The sequence below is a fragment of the Melanerpes formicivorus genome, unplaced genomic scaffold, assembly GCF_026170545.1.
Source record: "Melanerpes formicivorus ecotype bairdi unplaced genomic scaffold, bMelFor1.0.p_v2 SCAF_56, whole genome shotgun sequence".
In the NCBI taxonomy this organism is placed as follows: Eukaryota; Metazoa; Chordata; class Aves; order Piciformes; family Picidae; genus Melanerpes; species Melanerpes formicivorus.
The window spans coordinates 2,548,082-2,572,021 of NW_027142408.1; the positions used below are offsets into that span (position 1 = coordinate 2,548,082).

The 23,940-nt window shown below is 52.6% G+C and overlaps 1 protein-coding gene across 1 annotated transcript; it reads left to right on the forward strand.

Moving 5' to 3' along the window:
* Positions 1-444: 444 nt before the first annotated feature.
* ODF1 (outer dense fiber of sperm tails 1) lies at positions 445-3,690 on the forward strand. The gene is made up of 2 exons (XM_068161033.1): positions 445-745; positions 3,194-3,690. The coding sequence occupies exons 1-2, from the start codon at positions 513-515 to the stop codon at positions 3,504-3,506; spliced, it is 546 nt and encodes a 181-aa protein (XP_068017134.1). The 5' UTR covers positions 445-512; the 3' UTR covers positions 3,507-3,690.
* Positions 3,691-23,940: the final 20,250 nt, after the last annotated feature.

Genomic DNA, 23,940 nt, shown 5'->3' on the forward strand with positions numbered 1-23,940 from the left:
TGGAGTCCTGGGCTCGATCCATGGGGATTTGTGCCTGGGAGAGGGGCGGCTTGTGTTCCCTCTGCACTGCTGTGCCAGGGCAGGAGAGAGGGAGGCAGCACAGGCGGCCCTGGTGCATCGATGTTGTGCACGAAACTGCACCCAAGCCACGCTCCCCGTGGCCTGTGCTCCTCTGCCTGGCTACTGCACACATAACCCTGCCATGCCCCTAGCCCTCCATCCCTCCCCCTTGGCACAGGCTGGTCCGTGGGTGGGATCTGGAGGGAGGGAGCGCAGCCGGGCGTGGAGCCGGGCAGCGCTTCCCACGGCGGCTGTGGAGCTGCCCACGCCGCGTCACAGGGCTGTGATGTCACAGGGCTGTGATGTCACAAGGTGCCCGCTGGAAGGCTGCAGGAGCACTGTGGCTCTGCTCGGGCACTCAGCTCACCTCCAGCCCAGGCTCTCCAGGCAATTTTTGTCCTACAGGAGCGCCGGTTGCCGCGGCCGCGCCCCCTGCACTCGGCGGTGCGACGATGTCGTTGCACGACAGCCTTTTGGAAGAAGCCATGCAGGAGCTGAGGGAGGCGGAGAGAGAGATGCAGCGGCAGATGAGGCTGATGGACCTGCATCTGCAGCAGCTCAGCGAGGAGCTCGCTGTGCCACGTCAAGGCAGCCCAGCCGCGCACCCCTGCCCCCTGTGCCAGTCTGACCCCAGCCCCCGAGAGGGAAGGGCCCTTGCTGCCAGGCTGGAGGGGAGGCTGGACAGGTAACGGATCCCTGTCTGCTTTCCGTGGACACTGCACTCTCTACGGCAGGGTGAAGGAAGGTTTGGCATCGGTATTAGGAGCAAAGCCGGAAAAACACAAGCAGGAGGAGAGAGAAATAACCCTCTTTGGCTAAAGTAGTTGAAAGGGGAACAGAAAGGCACAGCTCGTAGAGCCAGGCAGGCTGAGAGGAGCCAGGCAGGCTGAGAGGAGCCAGGCAGGCTGAGAGGGGAGCCAGGCAGGCTGAGAGGAGCCAGGCAGGCAGCACCTGCGCTGGGCAGGGTTTGGAGCATACTATTGTGACCTCAACCGACTCACAGACTGCACCTACAGTAAAACACACCCCCGGGTTCAGAGGCGTTCAGCCACGGAACAAAGTCCATCTTCAGTGTAAATTCAGTTTAATTCTAACAGCTGTGCAACTGCCTTCAGCAGCAGCCAGAACCTACCTGGGGCTGCAGCAGCGATGCACCACAGGCACGGCTCCCTAGCTCCCCACCTCCTTCAGCAGAAGGCATAAGTGTCAGGGTTGCTGCCTCTCCGTTTTGCCCACAGTTGTGATGACTTCATTTTGTGGATGGAGTTCACAACTGAAATCCAACTGCAGCCCTACAGGGAGGGACGTGATGAATGATAGAAGGTTCACACTTGGGTTGAGGCACAGCCAAACCACTGAGAGGCTCCAAGGGCTAAGAAGCTCCTTGGTCATCAGCAGCGGTGGGAGTTTCTTGCTGCCTTTGTGGCATTGCTTATTTTCTCTACAAACTCAAGTTGGAGAGAAAACCTGGAGTGGATGGAGCCTTCACCTTGGCAATCAAAAGGGTGGCATTTTCATTACCTGTATGGCAGCAATTATCCTCTCAGTCTGCCCTGCGTGTTAGCTACTGGGTACACCAAAGCTAGAGAGAGGAAAAGGGGGGGAAAGCCTGAGCCCTGGGTTAGTTTTACACCAACTTGGGCAAAACAGAAAGTTGCTTTCAGCTTTCCTGGCAGCTGCAGCTCATGCAGGGCTGCCGAGGAGCAGGTTTCAGATCCCAGGTGTCACTGGGCTGGTGTTGTCTGCCCAGATTTTCATCAGAGCATTTGGGTACCACAGCATTGCTTTGCAGAATCACTGCACACCGAAATCCTGGGGGAGGGATGGGAATTCAGTCTGAATGGGAGCTGCAGCTCTCAGGATGGGTTAAACTAAAGTCCTTACTACTGCCAGCTGATACCACACCGCAGCAGGGTCTCAGTCCATCGTGCTGGCAAACTGAGAAGGCTCTCGGTACATTTATTCTCCAGCCAGCACTACAATGTTCACCCCTACAGGCAGGTGGGGCAGCTAGCATTGAAAATCCATCCCCAACTTCCCCCCCCACCCAGGGCTGAATCATTGCAGGCTTCAAGCAGGATTGCTGGAATGGGTGTTGCCTTGCTAATGAACCGCTCAGTAAGGATTTCTCACCTTAGTGGTCATGCCTGTTCCCCATTGTTTGCTCTATTTCCTCTTCCATCACGCAATCATCGGTTTAATTCGGTGCCTTGTGTCCAATTCAGCTGCTCTAACTGAGGTGGTCACCTCTTCCATTGTCTGCTTTACAGATGGTTTGAATAGGAGCCAGGCTTCTGGCTGGGCAGAGCTGCTGTTTGACAGTGTTAGAAATCATTGTGATGTCCCAGTGAGCGCCCAGCCCAGCTCAGCAGGAGCAGTTTGGGCCTTTTTGCCAGATGGGTCTCCCATCCACTGACTGCTTTAAGCAAAGCTCCTCACTGGAAAATGAGATCCACTTTGAGCTACCCGGTGAAAATGTAGGACAAGGTATAAGATGGACACACAGAGCTTCATGGTGCATGCTCATATGAAACAGGAGTGCTGGCCTCTCCTATGCAGACAGACTGAGGGAGTGGGGGCTGCTCAGTCTGGAGAAGAGGAGGCTCTGAGGAGACCTAATCCAGTATCTGAAGGGGGCTACAAGAAAGCTGGGGAGGGACTTTGAGGGTGTCAGGGAGTGATGGGACTGGGAGGAATGGAGCAAAACTAGAAGTGGGGAGATTGAGATTGGATGTTAGGAAGTTGTTCCCCATGAGGGTGGTGAGAGCCTGGCACAGGTTGCCCAGGGAGGTGGTGGAAGCCTCATGCCTGGAGGTTTTTGCAGCCAGGCTGGATGTGGCTGTGAGCAGCCTGATCTAGTGTGAGACCTAGTTGGAACTAAATGATCCTTGAGGTCCCTTCCAACCCTAACAATTCTATGATTTAGGTGAAAGAACTTTCCAGCTCCACAATTGCTCCATCCCAAGAGGGGCCTGCTGGGGCATGCAGGTGGGAGCTCCTTCTGAGGGCATAGACACCACTCCCAAGTGTGCTGCATCAGCATGGAGATGGATCCAATAGTTTCCTATTTGTTTCTGTTGTCCCTAAGGAGGTCAGTTGGACTGAATAGCTGTCCTCTCCTTTGTCCTTCCAGCATACAAAGGAGGCTTAACAGGATGCTGAACTCTTCCCAAGACCACAAGCTTCTGGCTTTGGTGGATGTGAACGATTTTGAGCCCAAGAAAATCACGGTGTCGGTGAAGGGTGGGAAGGTGAAGGTGCTAGCAGAGTGTGAGGAGGAGCACACCACCCCCAGAGGGAAGGAGCACAGCTACAAGAAGTTCACAAAGGAGATCAGCCTGCCACCGGGGGTGAGTGAGGACCAGGTCACCTACTCCCTGGAGTCCAATGGCATCGTGAAGATCAAAATGGCCTGCGAGTGCTGCCCCTGTGCCCTGAGCCACTGAGCCTCAGGGGCTCACTGAGCCCTTCCCCTCCCACACCTGTCCTCTCCGCTGGCTCTAGGTCTGTCCTGCTAGCAGAACATCAGCAGCTCCTTGGGCCTCTTCCACAATAAAAAGACAGCATTGTAAGCAGTTGTGTGTGAGCTATTCCAGATGTGGCCTCACCAGGGCAGATGACCAGGGGGACTTGGAGGATGGCAGCAGTGCAGGCAGTGGGCTTCCACCCACAGAAATTTGCCTCCTGACCGCCAAGGGAGTTGTGTCCCTTGCTGAGCACACCTGGAGGAGCTCCTCATTCCCCATCCAAGCCCTCCATCCTGCACAGTGGGGTGTGAGCCAGCCTCTCTGTCTCTTCCCAGCTCTGCCACCCTTGGTGGCACAGGGGCTCAGGGGCAGCTGGGCAATTTTCATGCCCAGTTCAGCACTGTTCAGCTCTGGCCGTAAGACTCCAAGGTGATTTCTCTTGCTCTGCTCCCTGCTGGCCTCCCAGCACCATTTTCCTTGCCTGGGGTTTTGGTTGCGGTGTGAGAGCCACAGGGGTGTGAGCTTGTTTCCAGCCTGGTCCTGCTGATATCCAGACTGGGCAAGGAGTGGCTGGAGAAGGACTTGGGGCTGTCAGCTGGTGACAAACTCCCCAGGAGCCAGCAATGGTCACTGGCAGCCCAGCAGGCAGCTGTGTGCTGAGCTGCATCCACAGCAGGGAGAGCTGCAGGGCAGGGAGGGGATTCTGCCCCTCTACTGGGGGCTGCAGAGGAGGGCCATGGAGATGATCAGAGGGCTGGAGCACCTCCCCTATGGGGACAGCCTGGGAGAGTTGTGATTGCTCAGCCTGGAGAAGAGAAGGCTCCAGGGTGACCTTAGAGCAGCCTCCCAGTACCTGTAACTATTTCTACAGAAGCTGTCTAAGAGTGCAGAAGAGAAACACACTTCAACACCTCCCACCTCAGACTTGCAGAGCATCTCGAGTCCTGCAGCCATCGTGGGGCTGTCTGTGACTGCTCTTACCCTTACTGCTCACCCTCTAACACATTCTTCACACTTTGCTCCTAAATTAGGCTGCTGACACCAGCCTGCACTCCTGAGCAGCAACTGTATTGACAGATAGGACTTCATTGTGGGATTTCAGGACTAGAAGGAGCCATCAGATCCTCTGGCCTGATTTCTGCTCAGATTATATCACAAATAAAGTGCCCCAAGCCTAACTGCCAGGCAGATATCCAGGCTTAATGAAGACTTCAAAAGACAGGCTCTAGCACTTCTCTCTGTGTTGTGCTCCAATGGCTAATTTCCTTGTAATTAGATGTCCTGCCTCATTACTTACACAAGGCTCTCTGGCATCATCAATTCTTTTTGCCCTTAGAAGCCCTTTAGAAGCTGACTGTGTAGTAACTCAGTGGCAGTGATGAAGTTCTCCTGCACTGCTGGCTAAATCACTTTCTAGTCCTGAAATTCTGACATTTCTCCTGCTGTGCAACTCTCTGACATTGTTAGCTCAAGCACAGAGCCACAGAATGTTAGAGGTTGGAAGGGACCTCCAGAGGTCACCCAGTCCAAGCCCCCTGCCAGAGCAGGAGCACCCAGGGCAGGTCACACAGGAGCACATCCAGGTGGGTTTGGAAAGTCTCCAAAGAAGGAGACTCCACAACCCCCCTGGGCAGCCTGCTCCAGGCCTCCAGCACCCTCACTGTAAAGAAAGTTTCTCCTCACGTTGAGGTGAAGGCTTCTCTGGTCACATTTGTATTCATTGCTCCTTGGCTTATTGCTGTGCACCACCAAAAAGAGCTTGGCCCCCTCCATTTGACTCCCACCCCTCAGATACTTATAGATCAAATCCCCTCTCAGCCTTCTCTTCTCCAGATCAAACAGCCCCAGGGCTCTCAGTCTCTCTTCATAGGGGAGATGCTCAAGTCCCCTAAGCATCCTCATGGCTCTCTGCTGGACTCTCTCCAGCAGGTCTCTGTCTCTCTTGAACTGGGGAGCCCAAAACTGGACACAGGATTGCAGGTGTGGTCTCAGCAGGACAGAGTAGATGGGGAGGAGAACCTCCCCAGCCCTGCTGGCCACACTTTTCTTGATGCACACTAGAATACTATTAGCACTCTTGGCCACAAGGGCACATTGCTGCCCCAACAAGGGCACATTGCTGCCCCAACAAGGGCACATTGCTGTCCCAACAAGGGCATATTGCTGTCCCAAAAAGGGCACACTGCTGTCCCAACAAGGGCACATTGCTGCCCCAACAAGGGCACATTGCTGCCCCAACAAGGGCACATTGCTGCCCCAACAAGGGCACACTGCTGCCCCAACAAGGGCACATTGCTGCCCCATCAGCCTTGCCCTCTGTTTCAAGTCTCCAGTGCCCTCAGCAAAGGTGGCCACCAGGATTGGGTCATCCATCAGTGCAGCGTGTGGAGGCAGAAGCACAGTGTTGGTTCTTTGATTATTTGATCATCTCCACAAAGAGAGAAAGGCCTCTGTGTCTTTCTGATGCTGCCCTGCATGAGGTTCTCCTGCTGGGTGGACATGTCACCCTCATCCCTGCAGCTCCCTGGGGCTGCAGCCTGGGGTGGTGGCCTCACACTGCAGATGCAGAGAAGGTTATCATGGGAGCCCAGGGGGCAGGAAGCAGCATGCAGCAGGAAGTGTGCTTCAGTTAGTAAAGGGAGATTCAGGCACAACTGCTTGGTTTATGCTTTTTTCTTACAGAAATTAGCCACAAAGAGCCATTTTCCCTACTGCTTGAGACTCCTGCTGTTCACCTTGAAAGAGACAGAGGGGCACATCTTAGGGGGCACTCTAAAGAAAGTTCCTACTTCCCCTGCCAAATGCTAGCCTGAGCTGGTGGGAGCATCCTAAGGGCACCTTCCAGAACAGAAGCACTCCCAGAGTCACTTTGTTTTGTGAACACCTGCATGCTGCAAACAGCCTGGGACATACTCCAAAGCATTCTGCAGTTCTGTGCCCCCCAAAGGCTGCTTAGCTGAGAGTTTGCCGGGTGAAAGCCCCTTTGGAAACCCAGCATTCCCAGCTCAGCCTCTGCCATACACCCAATCCCTTTGCCACTAGGTGGCACATGGACTGGTGGCTTCATTCATTTATTTCTCTCTCCCTCTGTGCCACTGCTTCCTCAGGAGCAGGCAAGGTGGCCTCCCAAAGCTGGCACAGACCCCAGCTGGCAGTTTGCTTGGCGGTGCTAACAGCAAATGAAGAGGAAGGGCAAGAGTCAGAGCTGTGGTGGTTTGTGATCCTGGGTGTGCAGGAGCCCTCCTGACAGACCACCATCATATTAGGTTTCTGCACTGGATTATAGAGACCTTTGGTCCTGCACTGGATTATAGTGACCTTCAGAACAGGCTGCCCAGGGAGCCTGGGGAGTCTCCCTCTCTGGGGATGTTCAAAACTTGCCTGAATGAGTTCCTGTGTGACCTGCTCTAGGTGCTCCTGCTCTGGCAGGGGGGTTGGGCTGGATGAGCTTTCGAGGTCCCTTCCAGCCCCTAACATTGTGTGATTCTGCAGCTCTTCCCCCCCAGAGCACAGCCACTGGAGAAGGTGAGTTGAATTTGCTTCAGCAGCCTGGCTCTATGGCAGCTGCCAGCCCACCAGGGGCTTCCAGGAGATAGAGTCTTGGAGGTGGAGGTCTCTTCCAAGCTGGTTGATTCTATGACTGCTGGAAAAATCCAGCTTCTGATGAATTCTGCACAGTGAAGCCATACAGGGTTGAGGTAAATTCTGCAGAGGTGTGGTGTGGATTTGATTAGCAAGTGAGAACACAACAATGAACTCCTCCTATTGACAGCTAGTAAAGACACCCTTTTGAGCACCTTCTTTCCATCACAGGCCCTCAGGAGAAGGAACTAAAGAAAACTACAGGGATGAGGCATACTCTTTCTGTTGGGTTAAGCAGCCAGCTCACAGAAACTAAGTGGCAGGATGATGGTGCTTGCTGTGTTTCCAGCAGCACATGGCCTGGATGTTCCATTTCTCACTAGGATCTTGGAGGTTACTGAAGCACTGCTGCTGGTTTCCAAGAGTTACTGTGCTTCATGAGTCACTAGTTGCTTTCATGAGTTACTGTACTCTGCAGCATACTGTCACAATAAAGTAATTGGGAGCCCATTTTGACCATTCTCATACAGCAGATACCCTCTCTGAATCCCCTGCCCTGAGGAAGATGCCCAAGAGTGTGACTTGGCTCTGGGTGCAGCTGTGAGCCCAAATGCCTTGCTGGGGCCTTTAGAAATAGCCAGAGCCCTAGGGATTGGTAACAGGACTCCACCTCCACACAAGGTGTGGAACTTCATCTACCCCTTTCAGTTTTGCTCAAAGTAAACTTTAACCATCATCCCTGCTAGGAAGTTTGGCTCCTCAGCCTCCTTAGTAAGGGCTTCGAACCATATCTTCTGTCATCTCCCCTGGGGAAAGCACTAAAGGTTCAGAAGACAGAGCAGGTCCTGTGGCTTCAAGCCTGCCTCTGTACCAAAGGTTGAGTGGATTTGCTGTCACTCTGGACCCTGCACTTGTCACCTCACTAATAATTCTGCTCTGGATGTAGGTTAGAGGTAAGCTGATCCTTCCAGCACACTCGGCTGCACTGTCAGTAAGCTGCCACCTCCACAAGCATGGGGCACTGGCACCCTGCAGGGCACTTCCCTGGTCCCTTGGATAAAAAGGTGTTTGGGGTTTTTTTTCCCCATCTCTGTCTGTCTTCTAATTCCCCCTGCCATCTCATTTGCCCCCCCCCTCCCATCTCATCTGTCCCCCGCTCCACTTCAGACCTGTCCTTTGGCAAGTGATGTCTGGGATCCGATTGCCCTCTTGAAAGGCAGAGCGCTTTGCTGGGGCTGGAATCCCAGCCCAGGTGACAAAAGCTTGGCTGTCCCTGAGGTTGGCCTCTTGATTGCTCTATTATAGGTGGCTGGTGTGAAGCCACACTCATGTCATTGCCCATCAAGCCACCGTTAATCACAAGTAATAGAAGATCTCTCAGCTCGTTGGTGCCTCAGGCTGGCCCTTAACGAAGGGGCATTACCTGCGGTCTTTAAAGGCCTGCAAGTGAAGATGGTGCTCTGATTAAAAGAACCTGTAAAGCATTAATCAAATGACAGGGGAAATCCTCACCCCTCACCCCAGAACTGGCTGCAACTCACCAGAGGAATACAAAGCAGCCTTTTGTTTGTTTGTTTTTGTGATGTGAGTTTGAGCATCTCTGCCTGGATGTGTGGAAGAGCCTGCAAGAGGGAGAGCTGCCTGGGCTCTGCCTGCTGCTCACACCAGTGGATGTGGCACATTGAAATATGTCAGCGGAGAAAACAAAGTCCTCTCCCTCTCAGGTCTGGGACCCAAAGCTCAGGTGGGTCCTGGCTTCAGAGTAAGCTGGGAGGGGTCTGCAGCAGTCAGAGCACAGGACTGGGTGGTGACAGCGCTTGCCTTGTCTCCTCATGGTCCCCCACTGCCCCGGGGGAGGTTCACCACATGCCCTGTGATTGAGGGGCATAAGGTTGTGTGCCTGCAGACACAGTGAGAGCACCACCCAGGGCATCTGTCTGCTGCCTGATAAGCACTTCAAGGAGAATTTGAGCCAGGAGCTCTGCCGGGGGGAAGGCAGGTGCCGAAACACAAGCTGCTCCTTATTTACACCACATTACCGCGGCCCCTGCTGCGTGCCAGGCAGCACCCCGGGCTCAGGGCTCACGCTCTGCCACCTCCCTGGCAGCTGAGGGCAGGAGTCAGCCAGGACGAGGAGCAGGGACACTCAACTGTGCACAAACGCAGGGCAGCACTGGGACCTTCCTCTTCTTCTGACCATCTCTTTGGGAGTGCCCAACGACAGACCAAGGGTAAAGCTGACCAGCCGTGTCAGGAAAACAAAGCTTCAGGTCAGAATTCCCATGGGAAAGCCATCCATGGGCTCAAGGGCTTTGGAGTCCTCATGCTGGGGGATGCTGCATCCTCAGGCTGCTCAAGGACCTTGGTCAGTACACAACTGATTCAGCAGGAGACCCAGCACGGTGTGGTACAGAGGGAGCCTCCTTTGGAGGAAGAAAAAAAGCATGAACGAAATTATTGAAAGAGTAAAGAGCAGAGGCTCCAAACAGCTTCAGAAGGAGTCAGAGGGAGGGACAAATGCAAAGCAAGAGCACTAAGCTGCACCTTAGCAGGAGAAGGGACTCTGGATCGGTGCAAACAGGAAAGAGGAGAGCAGGGAGAGCCCAGCAAGGACTCACACAAGCAGCCTGCCCCCAGAACAGCTTGAGGCACAGGTTCTGGGGCACCTCTGTAAGCAAACCCAGGCTGTGCCAAAAATGCTTCACTCCCTTGGCAATCTCCCCCCACAAAAGCACGGCAGGGTGCCACATTTGTGGCCAGCCACCCATATCCAAGGGTAAAGACAAGTCCTGGGGGGGCCTCTTTGCTCCCTGGTAGAAAAGGCAGCAGCCCAGAGCCAGACCACAGAGCAAGGTGAAAGCAGGCAATGACTGGAACATGCTAGCAACAGCTCTGGTGGGATTTCCCCCTGCTGCTGCTGTGTCATGGCAGTAGTGGGTGCCTCTTACCAGTTACTGCAGTTGTGCACCAGGTTTACCTAATTTCAAGGCTAACCAGCTGAGATGTAATGGCCTGACACACAGGGTGTCCGATTAGATGGCCTGATCGTGCCTGCTAGTCTGGAAGGCTCATTAGCTTCTCCTGTAAGGAGCTAATGACATCCATCCTGGGTCAGTCCCACCAGAGGCTGCAAGAAGGAGCTCCCATCCATCCAAGGACAACAGTAGCTCACACCCCAGCAGGGCTCAATCACTGCTCAGTTCCTAAACCACCTCCATGCATCCTGCAGCCCCTCTGGTTTCTCCAGGATTTGATTCTAGTCCTTGAGCTCTTTTCTTCCAGCATTATTGGGTCAGTCCTGGGCCACCTGTGCTCTGGAGAGATGTGAACCTGAGGCTCAGCATCTGTGCTGGAGTGTCTCTTGAGGATACTGCAGAGAGCTGACCTCATCCATCCTGTCATGGGGGCTGGCTTGGAAGAGGAGCACTCTGCAGCACCTTTCCTTCTCCTTTGCTTTGCTCCACCTTAGGGGCAGCCAGGCTTCCCCTCATATCCAGCAGATTCTTTCTGATTAATTAACAGCTTTCTGTGCATTGACCTCTTCCACTTCTAATCTGCAAACAAAGAGCAGTTTGCTTCCAACCCTTCCTGTGGGCAGACCCAAGAGATGTGGTAGAAGCAGCAGCTCATCACTTATGTTCATTACACTGGAGCAGAGCATCACAAATAACAAGCAGGGAGATGAGCTTCCCCTCCAATAATCTAACACTTTGAGAACGTTCCTTTGATTACCACAGAAGGAAGGGTAACAAAATGTGTTTGAAGAGGCAGAGGCTCTCTCCCTTGACTAGCATTAGCATCAATCTCTCTGACATTATTTGTGCTAGCTTTCTCCTGGGCATAGAGGCTTAACTGGATTTCAGACATTACCAAGGAAGACTCAGAAGGCAAAGGGCAGAGATTTTTATGCTTGCTGGTTGAAACAGTTTTTATTCCATCTCCTTGGCTGTGATTAGAGAGACACTTTCTGCTCCTTGAAAACACTGCTAAATTCACAACTGCTCACAAAGCCATATAAAAGTAATTTATTGCACATCACTGAGCAGCCTCCAGAGGCCCAAAGCAGCATTAGCATTTTGATGGGAAATGCTGGTGCTCCTTTTCCACATGCCCTACCTGCTCTTTTGTTCCTGCACAGTGTTTGTGAGAGGCACAGAAATGCCTGCAAAGATGTGCCCAGCCCCGTGCAGGGGAGCCAAGGCCAACCAGAAGAGTCTCTGGTGGGGTGCAGCAGACCCCACACTTCCACATCAGCTGCAGTGAGACATTTCAGCTGTGTTAAGAGCTGAGGACTGAGGGCACTCCGTTGCAGATCCATGCTGACCACTCCTGGCTGGAGAAAGCCTGACCTAGCAGGAGCAGGGAGGGGATTGTCCCCTGGGACTCAGCTCTGGTGAGGCCACACCTCGAGTGCTGTGTCCAGATTTGGGAGACCTTGAGGTGCTGGAGCAGTGCAGAGGAGGGCAAGGAAGCTGTGAAGGGCCTGGAGAACAAATCTGATGAAGAGCAACTGAAGGAGCTGGGGATGGTTAGTGTGAAAAAGAGGAGGCTGAGGGGAGACCTCATTGCTGTCTACAGCTACCTGAAAGGAGGCTGTGGAGAGGCTGCTGCTGGTCTCTGCTCACAGGTAATTAGTGATAGAACAAGAGGGAATGGCCTCAAGCTGCAGCAGGGCAGGGTTACACTGGGCATTAGGAAACATCTTTTCCCACCAAGAGAGGTCAGGGAGTGGAATGAGCTGCCCAGGGAGGTGGTGGAGTCACCAAGCCTGGATATGTTCAAAGGTGGTTAGGATGTGGTGCTTGGGGCTATGGTTCAGGGGTGAGCCTTGTAGAGTAGGGTTCTGGGTTGGACTTGGTGATCCTGAGGGGCTTCTCCAGCCTGTGGCACACAGTTGGGCTCAAGAGGAGAAGCAGCTCAGCCTGCCAGCAGGCTCTCCAGCAGGTGTTAAGCTGCACACATTTCAGCTGGTGACCATCACCAGTGTCACTGATTAGGCAAACAAATCACCTTCACCTTTCCAGGTGAAGGAAAATGAAGACCAAAAGCAAGCTGCACAGGCTCACACTTCTGCCAGCCAGACCAGTAAACGCCACAGCACTGCAGATTTCAAACACCAAGGCAGCTGGGCTTTAAAATGCTTCCCTTGAGGATGCAGTGGCAAGAGAGCATCGTGTGAGCTAATGCAGATGGTGCAGGCTGAAAGGCACTCAGCACCAGAGCCAAGCCAGGCAATTGCTTCATCTCTGGCTGAGGCTGTCAGGGGTTGTAAAAGTTACATTCATAAATGGATTTATCACCTTATCAGCTGACATTCCTCCTGCACCAGCTGCTGCTTTTGCTCTTCCCCTACTTTTCACTTGTGTATTTCCAGGCATTCACTCCTGGTGCAGAAGGGCAGAAGGTGCTCTTTGGGGACCGCTCTGGCCACAGGCTCACAGGATGCCAGGGGTTGGAAGGGACCCAAAGAGGTCATTGAGTCCAACTCCCCTGCCAGAGCAGGACCATACAATCTAGCTCAGAGGAACACATCTAGACAGGCCTTGAAAGTCCCCAGAGAAGGAGACTCCACAACCTCTCTGGGCAGCCTGCTCCAGGGCTCTGGGACCCTCACAGTAAAGAAGTTCCCCCTTGTGCTGAGGTGGAACCTCCTGTGCTGCAGTTTACCATCTCAACCCCCAAGTGCCCAGCACTGGTGCCAGTGTGTCCCCACACCAGCCCCTGCTGAAGACATTACAGAACCATCACAGAATCAGAACCACAGAACAGACTGAGTTGGAAGGAACCTTAAGGACCCTCTGGTCCCAGCTCTCTTAACCATGGGCAGGGACACTTTCCACTGGACCAGGCTGCCCAAAGCCCATCCAGCTTGGCCTTGGGAATTAGCACCCTCAGCTTCTCTGGGCAACCTGTCCCAGGGTCTCAGCATGCCCAGGCTGAGCAGCAGGAGCTGTGGGCAGTGAGTGGGGTGACCTGAGCTGCATGCCAGAGGAGGTGCAGCCCTCCCCTCCGAGGCTCTGGCTTGCCCTGGAGGTGGCCACCTTCCCTGTGGGCTGCACTGCTCACTGAACAACCCTTCTGCTGCTTTGAATGTGTTCCTGCTTCTGTGCTGCCTGAAATTCGTTCCAGCAGTGCCATGGGAGGGAAAGCAGTGTCCATGGGGGGGGATGAGGGTCTGCCTTTTCATCCTTTATTAGCACAGACTTTACAAGAGAATTGACTCTGTACACTCAAGCACCCACATCATTATCAGTGCTCTTCATGCCTTTGGGGGTCAACCATCCCCTAGAAACCTTCTCTTCTGTAACTAACTTTCCTGGAGGCTCTGGTTTTATTTATGAGCCCCCCTCCCCCCCCAGACGCCCTTGGAAACTCCAGGAGAATGATAAGAATCAGGCTGGAGGCTTTTTGCCAGCTTGGAGTCATGAAAAGCCCACTTCATGACACCGGAGTGACCTTCTGTCCAAAATACCATGGCCATGTCCCAGGCACCAAGGCCTCAGGGTGGCTGAATCCAGAGCTCAGGGCTTTGTTTTCCAAGCAGTACAACCCCAGTGAGAAATGAAGGTGTTGGGGGTGGGGGAGTTGTTAGAAGAATAAAGCCTCAGAGCAGCTCCAGGGGCTGCAACCCACACCCCCCAGCCTCTCAGCAAAGCAGCAGGGTTTGGGGCCTGCCACTCTCTGAGGTGGGGCCAATGTGCTGGGACCTGCAGTTTGCCTTTCTGATGCCCAAATAAAGCTGAGTACAAGCAGGGGTTGGGTTGTTGGGGTTCTTTTCCCCCCCTGATTGTCTTCTGAACTGCACAATGGGCCATCCCATGGCAAACCCCAGGGGGAAAGGGAGGCTGCTGTGCACCCAGGCACTGCACAGGCTGCAGGAGGAGGTCTGAGCCCTGCAGGGAAGCCTCTTCTCAGCAAGACCTGGCAAACACCACAGCAGCTCCTGGAGACTAAGGCGGAGGCAGAGGCAGCAGGGATGGGGAGGGAAGCACTGGCAGCACAGCTCCTTACCTGCCCTGTGCAGATGCTGTCTGTTACAAAAGGCCCCCTCAGCCCCTTTCTGTTTAGTTTTGGGGTTACCTGGGGAAGGGGGGAAATTGCATTGGGATTAGGTGGGAGGGGAGGGGAGGAGGAGGAAATGGAAGACATTGCCAAGCTGCAGCTCCCAGCTGTGGGCTCTGCAGGACCTGCCTCGAGGCTGGGAGGCAGGAGGTTGGGAAGGCCAGCAGCTTCCCAGCTCAGCAAAAGCAGAAGAGAAGCTGCTGCTCCTCCTGCCTTTGCTGCTCTCTCCTTCCTTTCAGCCCTTCTTCCCCATCCCTCCCTGTGCCAAGGACATACAGAGGTTCCTGCCAGAAGGATCCCTGCTGGAGGAGTTCATGCCCTCGATTTCATAACTCTGATAGGGGGGGAGGGGGGGAAAGGAAGAAGAGCTACAAGAAAAACAATCTCTGAAGAACAATTCTCCCTTACACTCCTTCCCAGAGCTCTCCTGAGCAGGGACAGCACAGCAGCTGGAGACAGAGCAGCTCTCACCCCGTCCAGTCCCTCTCGGGCTCTCTCTCCCAGGCCTCTGAGTCAACTGGAGGAATGTATGGGGAATGCCAACGTGCTGAAGTAGAGCAGAGAAAGAAAACAGCAAAAGGAAAACATGTCCTGGGCTCAAATGTTTGCAGGAAGCTCATTTGAAATGCTGTGAGGAGAGAGGGGAGCAGGGCTACAGCTAAAGGAATCCTTCCCCCAGGCTTTAGGCTTTGCATGGTCCTAGGGAGCCACGTTTGCAAACTCCAAAGTGTCAGCATGCCTGGAGTCTCCCCCTCCTACCCCTTACCCTGCACTCCCTGGGGAGCCAGGGCAGTCCTTGCCCACTCTGCCTCACACTCCTGCCTTCCTCCAGGCCCCCTCTCAGGGGCAGCAAGCCTCCTGTACTACCCTCAGCCACGCAGCCTCCCTGCCCCTTGCAGCTGCCTGTGGCCTTCCTCCGTGTGGCTGTTTGCTGCGCTGTGTGTGGCCAGAGAAGCTGCCAAGCCAAGGCTGGGAACTGCAGTGCCAAGCCACCACCACCCAGCACCTACCACACACACCAGAGGCATTGCCCAACAGGACACAGTCTTGGCATGATCCTTCTGCAACATCCTGTCCCTGGCTTCTGCCTCCTCCTGGAGGCCTCCCCTGCTGCACAACCCTTGACAGTCCCCCTCTGCTCCACTCTGCTGAGACCCCACCTGGAGCACTGCGTCCAGTTCTGGAGCCTCTGTGCCAGGAAGGATCTGGAGGTGCTGGAAGGTGTCCAGAGCAGGGCCACGAGGGTGAGCAGAGGGCTGGAGCTGCTCTGCTGTGAGGACAGACTGAGGGAGTTGGGGCTGTGCAGGCTGCAGAGGAGAAGGCTCCCAGGAGACCTCATTGTGGCCTTCCAGTATCTGAAGGGGGCTACAGGAAAGCTGGGGAGGGACTTTTGAGGGTGTCAGGGAGTGATAGGACTGGGGGGGATGGAGCCAATCTAGAAATGGGTAGATTCAGATTGGATGTTAGGAAGAAGTTGTTCCCCAGGAGGGTGGTGAGAGCCTGGCACAGGCTGCCCAGGGAGGTGGTGGCAGCCTCGTCCCTGGAGGTGTTTGCAGCCAGGCTGGAGGTGGCTGTGAGCAACCTGCTGTGGTGTGAGGTGTCCCTGCCCATGGCAGGGGGGTTGGAGCTGGCTGAGCCTTGAGGTCCCTTCCAACCCTAGCAACTCCACGATTCTATAGCATGACCCTTGGCAGTCCCCATGGCATGCTGCATCACCTACAGCATGCCAGCTACACTGGGGGCAAAGCCCATGAGGAAGAGAGAGGGCCCAAGATCTTCTGCCCTGCCTCACTGCTGCTGGCAAGGAGCCACAGCTGCAGGCATGAGCTCCTCAGCATCTCCCAGGGTGAAGGTTTCAGGCTCCCATCTCCACGTGCCCAGCAGTGGTTCACACAAGCATGCTCTCTTTTAACCTTGCATGTGAAACAGCAAACAGCTTGCAAAGGCAGGTTTGTGAGGCCTCAGCAGAGCCTGGCTGTGTGAAAAGCTGTCCCCTTCAGGAGCCTCTCAGCAAGCAGCTGTGCATGTGCTTGTTCAGAATAAAATATCAGGAATAAACTACTCTGGGCATTCATTTGGCTGTTGAGCTTGTTGCTTGGTTTGTTTGAAGTACAAAAGAGCACCACTGTATGACTGAAGCTGAAACAGTGCAACACAGGCTGGCTCCCTCCCTCCTGGCTCCCATGTGCCTGTAGCACAAGAAGGTGGCACCTGAGAGAACCTCTTGTCTGAAGGAAGTGCTGAGGGAGAAGGAAAAAACCCAACCCTCATTTAGTTTTCTTCCCAGAGGAAGATCTTCCAGGATCTGCCTAGGAGTTTGCTGTATGGACAGTGCCATGGCACTGCTGAAGTGCCAAATCTGGACAGGCAGGAGGCAAACCAAGCCTGGAGAGCTGGGCGAGTGGCACGTCCTAGGCTGTCCCAAAATTCCCCCCTGTGGGTGACTGTCCAGCTGAATGCAGCAAGTCCCCAGGCTGCAAGTGCCCAGCTCAGAGCCCACTGGCATGTGCTTTAGGGGACAGAGGTGCCTGGTGAAGCCCAGAGGGGTGCCAGAGCAGGGGCACTCTCTGAAGGAGACTTTTGCACCCACCTCGTGTGCTAGAAAAAGCCTCAGAAGCTTCTCTGCAGAGTTTCAGGTCACACTCAGCACACTGGAACCACTCATCTTCACAGGCTGTTGGGGGCTGGAAGGGACCTGGAGAGATCATCCCAACATCCCCCACACCCCACCCTACCCTGCTCCCAGGACCCCATCCCATATCTCCCCTGCAATTAAACACCTACTTTGAAAGCAGCTGGCACTGCAGGGCTGCATTTGCTTGGGCCAGAGCAAGGTCTGTGCTGGGTGCTGTCACACAGGGGGTGTTGCCATGGGAAATATCAGTGTTTGTCAAAACTGAAATCCAGCCCAGCCCCTCCAAGCACCCCACTTCCTCCCTCTCTCTTTCCTGGTGCACCCACAAGGCTGGGGACCAGCTAAAACGCTGGCAAAGTGACCGTGGGCACGATGGGGTATTGAACTGGCTCAATAAACAGCGCAGAGAGAAAGGAGTAGGCAGCAGCGAGGAGAACAGAAAGGAGAGATCAGCATGTGAACAAAAAGCACCGGGGGGGAGGGATGAAAGGGGCCAGAAGGCAAAAGAGTTAAATCCTAGCAACGTTTTCTTTTGCTTCAGTGACACTGACAGAGTCCTGTGGCTTCAAATCCAGCACTGAAATTCCACTGCAATCAGCGCTCAGGGCTGTGAAGAGTTCCTGTTAGGTGGGTATTAATTACACTCATTAGTGGCAGGGCTGTGCCGTGGCCACGCTTCTCAGAAGCACAAGTGGGGGAGGGGGTGACCTTGTACCTCTGTTCTCCCTGCCTGCTCTTCTCCTCTCCAAGCCACCTTTCTGGGGTGCATCAGTGCAGGGGCTCAGTGGAGAGGGCAAAGCCCAGCAGCATCCTCCCCAGCCCATCCAACTGAGCAGAGCCTGTCCCCTCCCTCTTGATGCCCACCCCTCAGATATTGATAGACATTGATCAGATCCCCTCTCAGTCTTCTCCTCTGCACACTAAACAGCCCCAGGGCTCTCAGCCTCTCCTCACCAGGCAGTGCTGCAGTCCCTTCAGCATCCTTGTAGCCCTCCCTTGGGCTCTCCCCAGCAGATCCCTGTCCCTCCTGAGCTGGGCAGCCCAGAGCTGGATGCAATATTCCAGGTGAGGTCTCAGCAGGGCAGAGTAGAAGGGGAGGAGAACCTCCCTGGCTCTGCTGGGCACACTCCTCAGCTGTCTCTTCTGGGCTGCATCCAGAGAAGTAAATCCACTGAAGAGAGATTTAGCTCTGTTCTAGCTTGGGTCAGGACAGGCCATGAGGCGCTGCCCACTCGTGGCCCTGGGGACAGCTCTGCCAGCGCTTGGTGAAGGTTCCCACTGCCCAAGGCCAGCTCCAGGTGGTGATGTCTCCAGCCTGTGGGGTGGCCTAGGCCACTCTGCACACCCAGTAACGCCCTTGGCAGCCGTGCCACAGCTTCACAGTTGCAGCCAAACAGATGCTTGCCTGCTTGCTTGTTTCCCAGTGGCACCTCACAGCATGGCAGCATGAGACCAGCCAAGAGCTGGGGGAGCTGCACTGCAGAGTGTTTCCTGTTCATGGCCCAGTACCTCCCAGCAGAGGAGCTGGCAGAGAGCCCCACACCTGCACTGCCAGCAGCAGTGACTCACACAGTGCTTCCCAACCTTGCACACAATGGTGCTGGTGCATGCAGACAACTCTTATGCCATGGCAGCACAGAGCCCAGCCTGGCTTCCCTTCCCTCCTGCCATGGCAGCACAGAGCCCAGCCTGGCTTCCCTTCCCTCCTGCCATGGCAGCACAGAGCCCAGCCTGGCTTCCCTTCCCCCCTGGCACAGCAGCACAGAGCCCAGCCTGGCTTCCCTTCCCCTCTGGCATGCAGGGTCGGTGCCAAGGCAACAGCCTGAGGGCAGCCTGGCTGTGCCCCTCAGAGGAGAGCTTTGCAGCTCTCTTGTGCCAGAGGCTCTGCAGCTCCCTGCAGCGTCAGTGAATCCTCACCAACAACGCTGGAAGGCTCCACCAATGCTTCCCTCCTCCCTCCGGGGGGGTTTGGTGCCCAGCTCCCAGGAGCACAGCGTTGCACAGAGGAGCTGGAGTCACCTCCCAGCCCTGCCTGTGTCTGGAATCTATTTCCTTCCTTTCTCTTGCATTTTAAAAATAGCCAGGCCCAGGCCTTCCTGCAGCTCCTTTCCCGGCCCGCTGACTCATCAGGGACGGTCCTGCTGCTTGCCTCCCTCCAGCAGGGCAGCGAAAAGTCTCTCGCACAAAGGGCAATCAAATGAAATCTCAAATAATTAAATGAAAAGAAATTAAAGAAGAATCGAGTAAATAAAATAAACACAATGAAAATGAACTAAAAAAAAAAAAATGACATTAAAATGAAAGCCCCCAATAGAATAAAAATAGATGACATAAAAATACAATTAAAGGAAATAAAATTAAAAGGAACCAAAAATAATGAAGTGAAGGAAAATTAAACCCAAAATAAAACTTAATAAAATAAAAATAGATTAAATAAAAAGAAAACTAAAAATTAAAATCAATAAAATGAACTAAAAATTAATGAAATGAAGGAAAATTAAGTCCAAAATAAAAGTAAAACTTAATAAAATAAAAATAGATGAACTAAAACTAATAAAATAAAGGTAAAAGGAACTAAAAATAATGAAATGAAGGAAAATTAAACCCAAAATAAAACAAAAATAAAACTTAATAAAATAAAAATAGATGAAATAAAAAGAAAACTAAAAAATAAAATCAGTAAAATGAACTAAAAATTAGTGAAATGAAGGAAAATTAAGCCCAAAATAAAATAAAATTAGATGAAATAAAAATAAAACTTATAAAATAAAGGTAAAATGAACTAAAAATAATGAAATGAAATAAAATTAAACCCAAAATAAAACACAAATAAAACTTAATAAAATAAGAATAGATTAAAAAGTAAAAAATAAAATCAATAAAATGAACTAAAAAAATAATGAAATGAAGGGAAATGAAACCCAAAATAAAAGTAAATTAAGCAAAAATAAAACTAAAACAAAATAAAACCAAGTTAAAATGAACTAAAAATAATGAAATGAAGGAAAATGAAACCCAAAATAAAATAAAAAAAAAATGAATAAAAATAAAAAATTAAAACTAAAATAAATCAAATTAAAATGAACTAAAAATGACGAAATTAAGTAAAAATAAACCCAAAATATAAATAAATTAAATCAACATAAAAAAATTAAAACGAACTAAAAATAAAGGAATGAAATAAAATTAAACCCAAAGGAAATTAAAACATCAAAAAAAAAGGAAATAAAATGGAAATGAACTAAAAATGATGAAGGAAAATTAAACCCAAAATAAACTAAACAAAAATAAAACTAAAAAAAAAACCCCAAAGTTAAAATGAACTAAAAATGATGAAATGAAGGAACATGAAACCCAAAATAAAAGTAAAACTTAATAAAATCCATACAATGGAAATGAACTCAAAAGAAGGGAATGCAATAAAATTCAAGCCCAAAATAAGATAAAGATAAACCAAACCAAAATGAAAGAAAACTAAAACTAATGAGATGTAAAAAAAAAGATAAAGCAAATAATTAAACCAGAGGAGAATAAAATCAACACCTCCCCCCATCCCCTCCCCTCCGCCCCAGCTGCGGATTCACCGCTCGCCGCTCCGAGCGCCTGTGAGGGGTTAAAAGCAAACCAGCTCCACAAGCGCCAGCTCCTGCCGCCTGTGTTGGAAGCAGTCAGGAGGTGAACTGGGCCGAGGGGAGACACTAAGTGCCTCAACCCTTCAAAGCCATCCAGGTTTTGCTGGGGCCCTGGGGAACAGTGAGGCGAGGCAGGGTGGGCTGGGGCATCCCCTTGACTACAGCTGTTCAGCCGGGAGGCTGCTGCCCTGGCAGTGCCTTGACAGCTCACAAACCCTCCTGAGCAGCTGAAGTAGTGGTAACAGCAGAACTTTTCTCACCAATTACTTTGGCTCTCAGAGTATGCAGGGATCAAGCATCACCCAAACTGGCAGATCCTAACAAAGCTGCAGAGTTACTTCATGTGGCTTGTACATATTTATCCCACAGCACAGCAATCCCACAGCATCCACCAGTCCAGCCCTTGCCTTGTGCACATAAGATGGCTAAGGATGTGTTTTGCTCTCCTTTCCTGACTGCCAAAGCATCACATTTTCTTTGGATGGCAAGAGGAAGCCTACCAGCTCCCTGTGCTCCCAGTGAAGCCATGGCACCACCGTGTGCCACACTGAGTTCTATGGTAGGACACGTTCCAAACCCCTTTGCTCTAGCCGAGTGCCACCCCTCTGACCACACACAGCAGGAGGAGCAAAGCTCTCTGCAGACCTCTCCGTGATGCAGGACAGGGAGCTCAAGCCTGCAGTGCACAGACTCACTCCACTCATCCTTTCTCTTGACCTGATTTTGTGCTCTAACTTTCCTGACAGCTTGTGAGTGTTTCCTTGGTGATCCAAGTTTGTTGCCAAAGCAGACAAATCCTCTATTGACAGCAGGAGCAGGGAGCTGCCAAGGGAATACCTGGTGCCTCTGCATGTGGTGTGCAAGGCTGGCTGACGATTAAAGGCCTGTCTCTTGGCTCTCTGGGCATGTGCCCCATCTGCAGAGTGGCACAGAGGCTGTGTGGACCCTCTGCCAGGATCACAGGGCCAGTCGTTGAAAGGTGTTTGGAATTGCACTGCTGGATGGAGAGGCTCAGGAGGAAAGAGAAAGCTAAGCTGTCCGGGTAGGATGAGCAGACAAGCTGCCCTGGCTCTTGCCTGAGCTGCATCTCTGGCTCCAGATGAGATGCCCCAGCTCAAGAACCCTTTTTTAACACATCTTAGTTCACTCACAGAGCCTCCCACAAATACTCTTGCTGTAATGGAAAGTCTTCTTCTCCAGACCACAAGGGAAAATGCTTGCTTTTTCCAGCCCTCTCTCCATCCTCTCTGAAGTGATTAAAACCCTTGGGCAGTGACAAAGGCACACTTAGGGAACATGCACAGTGCCCTGGCACTGCAGTACCCTGCTGCTGATCCATCCTGATGTGTGCAGAGAGTGAGATAACCAGGCCCTGACCTGCTCTGCTCTTCCTCTTGCAGCAGGAGCAACCTGCCTGCACGCCAGGGCAGGCAGGCACCCTCTGGCCCACAAACGGTCCCCCATCTGCCGTGGTGCCCCTCAGTGAGGTAGGCATAGCAAGTGCAGGGTTACACCAGTTGGCTTTTTGAACACAGTGGCTCACTCCCTCCTTTTCCAGCCCAAGACCCCAGCTGCTCTCTCCTGCCCATCGGTTTGGGGAAGGTCTCTGGCTGCAGCTGGCGTGACCAGAGGCCACTACTGCAGTGCTGATTTTTATGTGCACATCTGCCTCCAGAGATCAGTGCTCAGCAAGAAGATGAAGGGTTACAGACACTTCCAAAATCTGCTTCCAAGAGCACATGTTGAGCTCTCAGATCCCTTTGGATTGGCAGCCTGGTGTCTGCACAGCAAACAGCGGCAGCGGCTGCCCTGGCAAGCCCCACCGCAGCCAGCAAGCGCCAGCGCTGGCATCCGAGTACTAACCCTGGGGTTTGCCAAGGCCATTTGGGGTTGAATTTCAGTTTAGTTTCGCCCAGTTCTGGAGCCTGTATTACAGGAAGGATCTGGAGGTGCTGGAACATGTCCAGAGAAGGGCCATGAGGAGGAGCAGAGGGCTGGAGCTGCTCTGCTGTGAGGACAGAGAGCTGGGGCTACTCAGTCTGGAGAAACCTCTGAGAAAATCTTATTGTGGCCTTCCAGGATCTGAAGGGGACTACAAGAAAGCTGGGGAGGGACTTTTGAGAGTGTCAGGGAGTGATAGGACTGGGGGGAATGGAACAAAACTAGAAGTGGGTAGATTCAGATTGGATGATAGGAAGTTCTTCCCCATGAGGGTGGTGAGAGACTGGCACAGGTTGCCCAGGGAGGTGGTGGAAGCCTCATCCCTGGAGGTGTTTGTAGCCAGGCTGGATGTGGCTGTGAGCAACGAGTCCCTGGCCATGGCAGGGGGGGTTGGAACTGGCTGATCCTCAAGGTCCCTTCCAACCCTAACAATTCTATGATTAAAGCCAAGCAGGAGGACAAAACACAAGGTGTGCTTTTGGTTTACAAACAGAAGTAAAGAAATTACAGTTATTCACAGAAATCTGTGGAGCAAAAAGAAATAGCCTCCTACCACACAACTGAACTTGATCACACAATGAAGTCAGCATTGAACAGGTGTCTAATAATGTCCTTTCAACTGCCTTTTCCAGGTTAGGCTTGGATTAGCCCCCCACCAAATAGCTGGTTTAATTTCCAGCTGGCTGCCATGGCTAAGCTTTAAAAGCAGCATGAGGTAAACTCACAATTATGGCTCTGCCTTTGGCTGGGACCACTCAGAAGTGCATTTCCTACTGCTAGATGCTGTATTTAGAGTGAGAAACTGTATTTCATTCAGCCCACAGCAATGCCAGGAGCAGGCTTTCCTCTGCAGCCTCCCCCGTGGTGCTGCCAGCAGGTGCCCTCAGGGCACACCCCGCACACACCTCCAGAGCTGGAGGCCACACAAAGCACACCAGCAGTTGCTGCTTCTTCAGGGAACCCAGGCAGCAAAGGCGGCCCTGGCAGAGGAACACCTTCTCTTCCCCCATTTTATCACAGCAGCATGAGAGCACTCACCTCAGCAAAGTCAGATTTCAGTTCAGCTAGATGGGGTTCAATGTCGCTGTGGGGTCCAGCACAGCACCCGCAGCGACAGGGATGGAATTGAAGCCAAGGGGGTAAGGAGCACCCAGGTCAGGAGCTCCTGCCCATAGCAGCCAGCCCACGAGACTCACCACTGCCTTCATGCAGCTTGCATTCATAGCTCTCCTCTTGGTGTGGCTGCAGGGGATTGGTTAACAACCCCTTCTCTTCTCACTGGCTGGCAATACTTATTAAGGTAGCACAGGTGACTCTTATCTCATCTACCGGAGTTGCTTGTTAAGCCACTGCAGGTGGTTCCCATTTCATCTCTCCTTGCAGTTTCTCATCTTCAATCATCCAGTCCGGGGGACACAGTCCCCCACAGTTCAAGGCCTGGCTGCCAGAGCTGTTACAATGCCTTATGCCCATGAAACACAAAACACCTTGAAGCAAGGTGGTGGAGCGAGGCGCTCCTGGAGAAGCGTCTCTTTTGTGTTGGGCTGTGATGACACATTTC